This window comes from Erigeron canadensis, chromosome 1, assembly GCF_010389155.1.
Source record: "Erigeron canadensis isolate Cc75 chromosome 1, C_canadensis_v1, whole genome shotgun sequence".
NCBI lineage: Eukaryota > Viridiplantae > Streptophyta > Magnoliopsida > Asterales > Asteraceae > Erigeron > Erigeron canadensis.
The window spans coordinates 26,488,892-26,502,037 of NC_057761.1; the positions used below are offsets into that span (position 1 = coordinate 26,488,892).

A 13,146-nucleotide genomic window follows, 5' to 3' on the forward strand; every position below is an offset into this window, starting at 1 on the left:
CATACAATTCACGTTGCACACAAAATTTCCTACTATGCATGCTAATATGAAATGTGGGTGCAATGGCTATAGGCTAGGTCGATCCACCTAATTCTCTACAACCACGACTCTGATACCATTCTGTAACACCCCAACAAGGCGGAATCATGGGGTATCACAAGAAAAGCACAACACGACATGGAAATTATGTAGAGTAAGTCTAAATGCATAAAAAGGATCAAGTAATCCATACGAACCATTCAATAATGCAAGTATCCGGATCACACATAAGCATAACCCCTAATTCAGGAAATGAATCACAGATCCAAGAAGTCCAAGTCCAAGTCTATCATGATCAAGCAATTAACCATCCAATACGTCTATGAGCTAACCTGTTCACCTGAAAAGTGTACTAACACGCGTCAACATAAAGTTGGTGAGTTCGTAGGGGTAAGTAATAGGAAACAAGTGTGCCGGGATAACAACCGTTAACGATATACGAGGATTAGAATACCTAATCACGTTCCAAGGAAACCCTAAAAGGTTTCACGTTATTACAATTCAACACATAACACAATTTAACACATATCGGCACGACTTACATATATTTCAAAGGCGTGTTCATTTCGGCATGACTTACATATATTTCAAATGCATGATCAACGACATGACTTACATATATTTCAAATGCATGATCAACGGCATGTCTTACGTATATTTCAACGGCATGTCTTACGTATATTTCAACGGCATGATCAACGGCATGACTTACATATATTTCAAATGCATGATCAACGTTACGTTACAACTAAGCATTCATATTCAATATACATGTTAAACATACATGTTAAGAATCTGCACCCAACAGCAGCGGCTCATCACCATAAACAACCCAAAAACACCCATTTTGACCCCATAGTCGACAAAGGAGGATCTAGGACCTGATTTCAAGCTTGAATCCACACATTTGGACATAAACAAACTCAAATGAACACAACCCATTCCAAGATTTCATATCTAAACATCAAATCAAACTTCAAATTCGCTTTGACTTATTACAATCTCCAACAAACCCTAATTCGACTTTTGGCTTGATTTGTGACCCGAAAACACATGGTTACAACTAGAAATAAGTTTATAAGTATGAAGTGATGATTAAAGGATGAGATTCACTTACCAAATCTTGCACCAAAAGCTCAAACCCGTTTTTGACCCGAAGGTAAAGATTTCTTGCATCTTGAAGTTCAAAATTTTGATATGTTATTAAGATGATGAAGATGATGAAAACCCCTAACAATTTCTTGCTTAAAATTCAATAAATGTGACGCTTTTCTAGAGAGAGAGAATGAGAGTGTGTGTGTGTTCTTTCATTTGAGGGAAAAAGGGAAGAAAAATAGGGTAGAGAGAGAGAGTGAGTGAAGAAATGAAAAGGGAAAGGAAGGGGGGAAGGGAGTTGGGGGCCGGCCTATAGAGGTCCAAATGTGGCTTCCGCTCTGCTAACTTCGACCAATAGCTATTCGTTACCCATTTAAACGCTAAAACGAGACCGTAAACATAATCTAACTCAACGTTACGTTAAAACATGTCAAAACGTTCCGGAATTTATCACTTAATCATACCTTAAATTTCGTTTCGTTACAAGTCAACATAGGTCAAAAGTCGCGAATGTTACACAATTGTATGATTTTAATTGGTTAAATACATTTTCTTACATACAATAAACATTATTTTCAAGTTGTTTACATACAATACACATAACTTTAGTTATTTTCTACTATAGACATTCGTTCAAAGTTTGTTACATTCCAAGGTACTTATCCCTATATATATATATATAGGGGTTGGGTATTGTAAAATAAGTATTAAAGTAAAATAAATAAGACAAGATATTGACCCTTAAATCATGATTAGATTGATGCACGAAGATTCACGAAACAATTGATACAAAACGATTTTAATGATGCACGGTGATTTTCAATGAATATAAACTTATTGTTTTATTTGTTTTACTTTAATACTTGTTTTATTTTACCTATATATATATATATATATATATATATATATATAATTGGGGACTGTAAACTACTATCACATATATGAAGTTAGTGCTGCAAACGAGTCAATACTTTGGTATTCATGAACCCAGAAACTCGAAAGAAACCAAACTAAGAAATAAGTCAACCAAATTTAGTTTACCTTAGAGTGTTTGGGAGGTTGGTTTTAAAAATGTGTTTAACATTAACATGATTTGCAATAGTATCACTGTGTGTTTGGTGTAACAAAACAGAAAATGTGATTTGTCCAGGCAATATATGAAGGTCAAATAATCGACAAGATGGTAAAGTGTTGCAGCATACTCAAGATTGACCCAACCACCGGCGGTCGATGATCATTTGACATCAATTACGAGTACAAACAATGCTAACAAGAATGCAAACATAAGCAAGAAGTTGAAAGGAGTTAGTGTAAACATGAAAGGAGTTGAAAAGTAAAACCCTGTGAGGATGAAAACATTGTGAGATAAAAGGAAAAGGAAGAAAAAGAAAAAACATTAGTGTAAGATTATGAGTCCCATTATGATTTGTTTTGTGGTTAAATATAATGTGTATTTATAGATGAAAAAAAAAGGAAAAGGAAGAAAATAACTTTTAAAGGAATTCTCCCAATGGTCACACACAACGGTCCTTTTGGCCTTTACACGCGCATATTCAGTCCCAAGACCATTGGGATTTCAACCTTGTGAGCACGTACCTGCCGGAGGAGGGGCAGTGTTTGCCACTAGATTTCTCAAACCGTCGTGAACCCGGATCCGAAGAGAATAAAGATGAAAAATCAGACGATGAAGATCAAGATGATGACCTGGAAGATACATGCAATGAGAAGTAGGTGAAACGTAGACTGCTTAAAGAGATATAACAACTACAGAAGTACAGAGTAGATGCAAGGAAAAATTAAATTCAAGATACATACCATTTAATATACTTGTAGATAGATTATCTTGATTTTTTGCTGCATATATTCAAATACTCGTAAATTTCACTTAGTTGAACCCAGGCTTTTCTATAGTTTACCCAATGATAATGTATTTATTAATATATCCTTACAAACCCTTTTCGCCATTCCAACATTTCAAGCTTTTCCATACATATTCATAGTCGCTGTTTTAATCATCCCATTTCTCATCCAGTGTTTTCATAAGCCAAATGTTAACTATATCTAAATTCTAAACCTGGTCAACGAAGATCAAACCCATATACTGCCTTGAATAATGAATCAAAGGTTGAGTCAATAAACAATCACCCCAACAAGAAAGTTATGTTTCGCTGATTAAAAGTGGCTGGTTTTGAAAACAACTTTACCAGCTGGGCAGTGTTGGACTTAAAATCAGTACTAAATAATCTGAGAATTCAAAACTTACAAGCTTCTGCTAGTGCTGCGATATATCTCCATCTGCTGCAAATATTCTATTCATGAAAACATAATGTGATATCCCTTTGCTGTTGTTGCCCTGAAAACACCATCATGAAATATAATTAGAATGCCAAAACAGTTTCTAGACGAACCTAACACTAAGGCGCCAAACAAGTCATACCTTTTCTGAGTAGACAAACTTGAACTCGACTATACAGCTTACTCCAGTTGAACATTTATTGAGTTGGAGCTTGAGTACCAGAAGTAAGCTCATAATATTAGTTCAATTCGGGCTGACGGCTGACCAAACTTTTGATTATTCTTTGGTTTCTTTGCAGGGTCATTGATTATTTCTAATAGATATGAAGAAAAGTGTAAGACAATCGACAAATTTATTTAGAACACATATTATTCTTGTGTATGCATTACCAGGATCTTCACACTTGGAAGGTGGGGCCTCAAATTAACAAGGACAGTGTTGATATATAGGATTTGATGTATCCTGATATATCTTCGTCTCTTTACTTAGCATATGCAAGAGATCCTTAGTCTTCTCAATCATGACCTTATCAGATGGTCCCTTTATTGAAAACTCATAAGCAAGTCCGTCGATTTGGATAATACTAGTACTGAAAGTATCTTTTTTAAGCCCTCTTTCATTCATAAGAGCTCTAGTAGACATTAATTCTTTAAATTTACCAGCTTTGGCATATATATTACATAATGTAACATAAAAAGCATGATTTGAAGGGTCCAAATCTATCAAATGTTTGGCAACCTTTTCGCCAAGCTCTACATTCCCATGCAGTTGACAGGCTCCAAGTAATGCACCCCAAACAAAAACATCTGGATTCATGGGCATACTAGCAATAAGCCTTTCGGCCTCATCAAATAGTCCACCCGACCAAGAATATCAACCATACAAGCATAATGTTGGACCTTTGGCTCAATCATATAAACACTTTTCATAACATTGAAATACATTTGACCCTTGTCTATCAACCCCAAGTGAGTACACGCCGTCAATAATGCACCAAACGTTACTGCATTAGGTCTCAAACCACAAGCAACCATCTTGTCAAAAAGATCAAATGCCTCGTTTCCATACCCATGAAAAGCATACACCGAGATCATTGAAGTCCAAGCCAATATATCCTTATTACGAACATCCTCAAAAACCCTTTCGGCCATATTCACATTTCCACACTTCCCATACATGTCTACCAACGCCGTTTTAATAACCACATCACACTCTATCCTGTTTCTCACGATATATCCATGCACCCACTTTCCACGATCAAGCCACCCTAACGATGCACAAGCCGAAACCACACTAGCTAACGTGATCTTATCCGGGTAAACCACGTCCTCCTCTCTTAACCTAACCATTTCATCGAAAAACCTAAGAGCCTCCTTCGGCCTACCTCCCTGAACCATCCCGGTAATTATCGAGTTCCAAGTGAATACACTCTTCTTACCCATCTTCCCAAACAACTCACCGGCCATATCAACCTCCCCACTTCTCAAACACCCACCAATAACCAAATTCCATGACACAACGTCTCGTTCAGACATTTCATCAAACACCTTACGCGCACATTTCAAAACCCCAAAACCGGCATAAAACCCAATCAATGCATTACAGACATAAACGTCATCATCAAGACCAAACTTAACCGAATGCCCATGAACGATTTCACCCGAAAAGTAATCAAATCTATTCCCACATTCCTTAATCAAAAAAGGAATAGTAATACAATCAGGAACAATGTAATCAACCAACATTTGTTTATACAATAACAAAGATCTCGGTTTTTCGCATTCGGGGTTTGGTTCACTAGAGTATGCCCTGATCATTGCATTGTATATAAAGAGGGTCGGGTTATCGATTGTTCGAAAAACACGAGAAGCGTAATCAAGTGAGCCGGAAGGGGAAAGAGTGCAGAAGAAAATGAGACGTGAAATGAGGAAAATGTGATCGGATATGGAGAAAAATGGTGAGGTTATGATTTGGGAATGAATTTGTTTCAGGTGTTTCATTTGCTTGCATTTGTCTATTAATTTTGCTACTGATTTCAAAATGTTGCGGGAATCCATTGTGGGTTTTTTTTTTTTTCTTTTTAACATATAAATGCTGAAGATGGCCCTTCCTTTATAAGATGATCAAACTTTCAAATGTTATTCAAACGGATGGAAATTCTCAAAAGTTGATCCAGTTTATTGGTAAGTTGGATTAACTTTAATCATTAGATTAAATTCATTGATCAGAATTTAAATACCATATTTTAATCATGACCATTGAATTTAATCCAATAACTACTATAAAGTTAGATCAACTTTAGGAATCGTAAACTAGATAATCAATCCGGGTAACTTGGGCATCTTAATTAATATTTTAAATATATATATATGTATATAAATATTTTAAATATATATATATATATATAGGGGTTGAGAAAATTGTAAAACAAATATTAAAGTAAAATAAGTAAAACAAGGGGTTGAAGATTACATGGTAAATTAATTTAGTTTTAGTATTAATTGACAATTCTATATGTTAATTAATTTTGTAGTTTAATTTTACATTATTATATTATAAAAATTGTTTGGTAATTTTACATTATTATATTATAAAAATTGTTTGGTAATTTTACATTATTATATTATAAAAATTGTTTGGTGAATCCGGGACGAAAATTCTGAATCTGCCACTGGTGATATGTGTGCAAAATGAGTCTAGCATGCATCTGTATCTTATAGCTTAAACCCAAAATTTTAACTGAAAATCTTTACAATTTTGCTTTTCTATGTTACCTGTTTATAAATAAACTAAAATGGAAATTCTCATTATGGATACAAGTAGTGATATAATGGACATGATTACTACTGAATAATCAATAAACTTCTGATTATTTATGAAGTAAAATCTTGTTTTTTTAGAGACATCAATGTAAATAAGTTCTAGTGTTTAAAGACAAAGATAAGTAACAATTCAGCTCTTTCTACAATTGACACAAATCCGTTCACAGCTAGTTTGACAATGAACAAAAGGATTAGGACAATTATAATTTTGGCAGCTGACATACAAGCAGCATAGCTTCCGACATAAGGAGTGATCAAACGAATGTTGGTTAAATTTTATACAAATCGACCGTTAGCAGAAAACACATGTTCGCCTAAAGGAAAAAGCCATCAACCTCTCGTCCGGACATGGACTCTCGATAGATAGAAAGTGCTTCATGCATCACATTAGCTTCAGATAGCAATTTACTTCGCTTCTTTCCAGATGGATGGGTAGAGAGGTAGTTTTGCAAAGCCGAATCGCCTGATACTTGACCCAACTTCTCAAATACCTTTGGTGCAATACGAGGATCATACCCAGCCGAAGCCATCAACAACACTCCTATGTAATCAGCCTCAATCTCCATCCTACACAATAAAAATGATTTCAATATAATCAAGAAGAACCAGCTTTATAGAAAGACATATACATCTATTTTCCTTCAGAATTTTCTTCATGAATATGTGGCTACATAACAAAACCGAAAAATAGCAATAGCTTAACCGGCACTCCACTTAAAAATGTTATTCTTTTCGAACAACTCACTTCTTTTTTTCGATCAACCGTTTTGTATGTATGTTGATTGTATAAATTGTAAACTTGAAGATGCAGTTCAAATACAATTACCCAAAATGCCAGTGGCCCAATCATTAAAATCTCAGCGGTACTATCTATCCCCCTTTTTTTTTTGATATAAACCCAGCGGTATTATCTACACAACAATCCTATCCTTAAAACTAACATACGTGTGAAAATACAAAAACAATTAAGTTGACAAGTAATACAAAGAAATGCTAGTTGGTCATAATATAGCAAAAAGACACTCTGGATATCAGCTAGAGGATGTGGGATATTTATACCGGCACCAAGTACAATGTTTGCTTTGTGATTTTGCAGGTGATCAATCAAAACTGACATACCACAAGACGTTTCAAAATTCGCAATACATGCCTATATCTAAATTTTGTGACCATAAAATAACATGCTGCTATCTGAATTCGTTAGGCCATGTATAAGTGAAAAATAGTTAAGGAATGTATACATGATATTTAGGGGGTTTAGAGACTTTGATTAGCGTTTACATAACGTAATTAAATACTTACATGAAAGTGCAGGCTGAATGAGGTGGCAATTTCATGCCATTTACTTATAAATGTGTCAGTTTGTATTATGTACTTGAAGAGTCAAATTTGTAAAATCAAACAATGTTAGCTTAAAAGGGAAAAGATAAAACTGGTCTTAACACATCAAAAGTCAAGTCAGTACTTTTAGTGCATAAAACCTCCAATATCATTCTAACTAAAAAATAATTAGATTATCATTCAAATAATATAATCTCCATCATCAGATTTGACACTAATAATTTATCAGAAGAAGTTACAATTTTGGAAGAAGTGTTTTGGGTCAACCAAACCCATTTCGATTTGGTCAAAAATTAGACCCATTACCCAACCCATCTATTATACATTTATACCACTGCTTTCTCTAGTTCTCATGATAAAAAACAATTCATAAGTTAACGGCGAGTAACTGTACGAAACATTGTATCAGATCAAAAACACCTCATAAACTTATAACATACCTCCTGGAGAAAGGAAGCTTAAGCAAAAGATTAGACATCGTATTGACAAGATCAGGCATAACAAATTGATACAAAATTAGCTGCCCGATGGTAAACCAGAGGTTCTTTGTAATCTGCTCCGCAGCATGTCTTGCCACACAATGTGCAACCTACAACCATATTCATGTTTAGTCAAGATACCAACACATCGTAGATAAAATTTACTAAAGAAACCTATAACAATCAACCAAATGTCTAAAACACCCTTCAATAATGACAAAACCATCATATATATGCATTGAATATTGGCAAGTAAATATTAAACTGTAAACTGATACAGGTAACCACTAACCAGTCAAGGTTCAAAGTACATCAAGAAAAGAAACATTGCCATTATTATGGGACATTTCAGGAAGGAAACTGTTGCAATATAAAACAGAAAGAAGTATATGCTTTGTCCCAGCTCTGATAAAAAAAATGATGCCTTACTAAGAGCAGTTACATAAGTACTTGTCAACTTTCCACTTTGTTATAGCTTTCATACCAAAATCTTATCAACTTGAACTGTTAATTTCAAACTTGATCAATAACCATCATTGTAACTTGTGACCACAGCTTTAACTCTTAACTAATTGCCATTGACATGAAAGCAACTAATTTACTTAAATAAAAATTGTTAGACAGAAACAATTGAATAACATGAAATTCGAGAGAGCTTCAGTTAAAATGTGCAACAAAATAAAAGCGAGGTCTAGCCAAACTTTGCTAGTAGCCAGATCACAGATCCAGCTGAGAAACTCCCATATGCAGACCCCTGCAAATCGTCGAACTGCAAAGCAGAAATAAAAATAAAAGGTAAACCTTACACAAGACATAGGAAATAGCCATAGTAGATTTTAAAACAAAACCCAAAAAGACTTCTAGAGCCAAACCGTGACGTACTAGAGAAGATTGAAAAACCACAGGAAAAGCTCAAGGACATAACAGGATTTCTAAGATGGGTTCGAATTGAAGAGGAAATAAGGTTCGAGTCAGTAGATAATACTATAATAGAGGCCCGCTGAAGCATAGAGGATTCAAAGACGAGTGCCATGGAACCTGAAAGCAGTCACTACTAATGCACTCCGGCAAGACTGTAGTTTAGCATGTTGCTAAGAAAAGTTTCCAACGGTAACAGAATGATGGGGAAATTCAATTGTTAAGAGGCTAAGGCTTGAACTATCTGACAACTGTTGCTGGCCAGGTCATACAATATGCCCTGAGGTGCTGCAGTGTGTAGCCAGAGTTTTTAAAGGCTCAAGGAGCAGTAACATGCAAAAGGGAGTATACATCCACAATCCAACAAGTATTACAGCACTTAAAGTACCCATCACAGTTCAATCCAAAAATTTTAATAACCAAGCATAGTTAAATCTGTCCTAAAGATATCAAACATAGTTCAACTCAATATCATGGCAAAATGCATAAGCTTAAGTAGGAAACAAGTAGTATAAAAACAACAATCAAGGTCTAAATATGGGGTAGACTGATAGAAGACATCGCTTATAGGGTTACTCTTTTGAGTCATACTACGATTTTCTAGGTGATTCTTTAGAGTCGTACTATGATGGCTAGGCGTATGATCAAAATACACAGGTTTATTCAAATATAATCGCGGTAAGCCCTCAAGGGCCTCACAAACGAGGACTTCTGAGGCAGTGCTTTTAACAACTATGTGTGTAGCCAGCAGCCAGATAAGAGATTCTTACAGTCACATATAAAAACTTCAGTGATCTTCAATTTTTATTTATGTGTTAGAGCTAAAATGATTCATAGTTAGAAACTGAAATAAGAATACACGAGTAAATAATAACGGCCTAACAAAAATGTTGTTTACATATCCTTATGGAGTACTAATACTGTCTATCAAAAATTTAACTCCCTAGCCACTTCTCTACAGTTCATTATGGAATCAAACATCAGTTAAGGGTTGTACAATAAGATTAGCAACCAAAGTATATCAAGTTAACATACATTATGTATACATATATGCAAACGTATATCATTCATATGATCAAACACCTCAACAAACAAAACATACCTCATGCCCAATAATCGTAGCAACCTCTTCATCCGTTTTAAAATGCTCTAACAACCCCGTAAACACAACAATCTTTCCACCGGGCAAACAAAACGCATTCACAACATGATCATTCACCACCAAAACCTCCCACTTCAACCCTTCCAAATGTGCCGTATCCGCCTTATGCCCTTTATCTTTCCCCTTCTTCCTACTTTTATCAACCCACATATCATCCATAACCTCTTCTTTCCCCATCCACTTATCCCCTACAGCATCGCTCTCCTGACCAATCGCCATCACCGCCTCCTTCCCTCTCTTCTCCGACGACGCACCCCCCTCCGACGCATAATTCAAATCCGTCCAACCTTGTTCCTTCTTCAACCCGCGTTGCAACGCCTCAATTATATCCTTAGATATCATCCTAACCCTAATACTTTCCGGGTGCATTGCAGGCAATATTTTCCCTTTAAACCCGGCTTTCATATTCGTAAACTGAGACTCCCCTATCATTTTCTCAACGTTTTTCGACATCAAAATCAAATGTTTTCGTTTCGTATAAGGTACAGTCTCAATATTCCCATAATACAAAGTAACCCCAATTCCTGACCCTACTAAAACAACCATAAAAACATTTCTCGGGTTTTCGAACCATCTCTTAAACCCTCTAGGCCTAAAATGCTTAACTTGTCTAGAATCTACATAATAATTTCTAGCATACAAAGTTGAAAAAGATGGTAAATTTGAAGCCTTTTTAACACATACAGGTGAAAACAAAGGAAATTTAGGAATTCTTACAGATGGGTCGGGTCGGGTCAAAGTTGACAGAGGCCGGATTATGGGTTTTGGGGCAGTGGTGATCTTTGAAGTAATGAAATTGGAAATTGTGTTAAACCCTAGTCTTGATCTTCTGTACCATGCCATTTTTGTTTAAGGTTTTAAGAATTCAAAGAAAGTGTGGCATACAGAGAGAAAAAAAGTAAAATTTTGGAATTTGTTTTGCAAAAAAGGAGCGAGTATTCTTTTGTGATTTCAGGAAGGTTTGATTGTGTTCTAGAGAGAGGGAAGCGGTGACTGGTGAATGAACAAATAGGCCCCTCAATTTCTCATACATATTCACATTCACCATTTACCAGTATTCCTTCTCAAAAGTGAAAGTTTGAAAAACAAGCAGGCACGTATGGGTCGGTTTTTGCATAAAACCAAAACCCGAACTGGTCTATTTGGTTTTAGAAAACCAAAACCATTGGATTCGTTTTGTTCGATTCGGCTTGCCGGTTTTCCGGTTCAGTTTGGATCGGTTTCTGTTTTTGTTTCAGTTCTTTTTATAAACTTTTTTTTTTTTTACATTTTTTGTTTATTATATTATAAATTAAACTTTCAATTGTTAATAAAAAATATAATATAAAAACTAAAATATAGAGATGTTTTTTATTAACTAATTATATATTTTCGGTGTTAAAATTAGAATAACTTTTATAAAATGAATTGATTTTATTGTAAGTTTTCATATAAAACATACAATTTATATAGATTTTTACATTAAAAAGACAAAAAGTTTTAGATATATTAACATATTTACAAGTTATAAGTAATAAATATAAATGCTATATAATATAAATATAAAATAAATTAAAATACATTTGGTTCGGTTCAGTTTTTAATTGGTTTTTGGGTATATGAAACCAAAACCCGAACCAATCCGTTCGGTTTTTAGAAAATGAAAAACAATTCAATGGATTTCATCGGTTTTTGGTTTTTTTCGGTTTGTTTATACAACAATGTAATTTCAAATACTATAGTAGTATAGTGTATTTTCACTTAAAAAACATATAGTACTCACTTATACATAGAAATAATTTTATGCACTTAAAAATGCAAATATAATAATATACTCATCAAATTTAAGTAATAAAATATATAAATACAAAATAAAATAAATATTATATATTTTTGATACGGTTTGGTTTTCATATGAAACCAAAACCAAATCATAACTTTAGTTTTCAAAAAATCAAAACCAAAAAACAATGTTTTTTCGGTTTTTGGTTTTCATGGTTTTTTGGTTCGGTTTCCGCTCATCCCTTGTACACTTATACTCAACCAGACATGTGATGCGCTGATGCTCAATATAATTGAATCAATTAGACATTGCACAGTTATATATAGCTACATTTTAATGTACTGTGTTTCTTATCTAGAACTCAGCTGAACAATTTTTTCTTCACAAATCTTTTATAACATTTGTAATTTGTAATCTAAGCTACATCGTATTTTGAAATCCTCACTAACACATTTGTAAATAAAATCTTACGCCGGGTTTTCTGAATCATAAGTTCCTATTTCATCTCATAATTCAATTGGGCTCTTGGCAACAATTTAATTACACAACTTGGTTGGGTTGTGGCAACCAGAAAAACCACAGGTAACTATCTTTCCGGTGGAACTCTACCAATTTCTATAGGCCCCTCGGCCACAGGTAACTAGAGCCGCCTCTTACCATATTCACCATAGCCGTCTCCATAACGTCCCCTTGACTGTTCTTTTTCCTGCAATAGCGGCAATCCTTTCACCACCTCTAACCTCCGGCATTTTGCTGCCCTACCATAAGATGACATGATTTCATTAGTATTATGCATGCGAAGACACCAAGACTGTATTAATATAATGCAACATCCCACAAAGAGTTTAGTAGGGCCGACCCAAATAAAGTTATGAGATTGTACGTATTTGAAAACATTTTTTGTCAACTTTACACATCTTTGACCCAAATCGACCCATTTACTTATAAACGGATTGAATTTGCCAGATCTAGAATACTATGGTCAATGATAGATAACACCTGATACCTGCAAGGAAGGTGTCCAAATCATTAACAGCAACATCGAAGACGGCACACTTTAGATCAGCAGTCAATGCAAGACCTCTAACAGATTCGGCCGTCTCTTCGGGTAAAAACCTCCTCAAGACACCATAAGCAAAACTGCAAAATACATTAAACAGTTATGGCTTAAGAATAATGGAAGTATTAAGAAGTAGCAATGGAAGTTTCAATCCATTTTTGTGTGCATTTAA

At 34.7% G+C, this 13,146-nt stretch overlaps 1 protein-coding gene and 1 pseudogene across 1 annotated transcript; both read right to left on the reverse strand.

The window, feature by feature from the left end:
• Positions 1-3,853: 3,853 nt before the first annotated feature.
• Positions 3,854-5,487, reverse strand: LOC122588233 (annotated as a pseudogene).
• An 884-nt stretch (positions 5,488-6,371) lies between these two features.
• On the reverse strand, positions 6,372-11,145 carry LOC122580514. The gene is made up of 3 exons (XM_043752792.1): positions 10,093-11,145; positions 8,034-8,182; positions 6,372-6,819 (listed from the first exon to the last, which is right to left on the reverse strand). The coding sequence occupies exons 1-3, from the start codon at positions 10,993-10,995 to the stop codon at positions 6,567-6,569; spliced, it is 1,305 nt and encodes a 434-aa protein (XP_043608727.1). The 5' UTR covers positions 10,996-11,145; the 3' UTR covers positions 6,372-6,566.
• Positions 11,146-13,146: the final 2,001 nt, after the last annotated feature.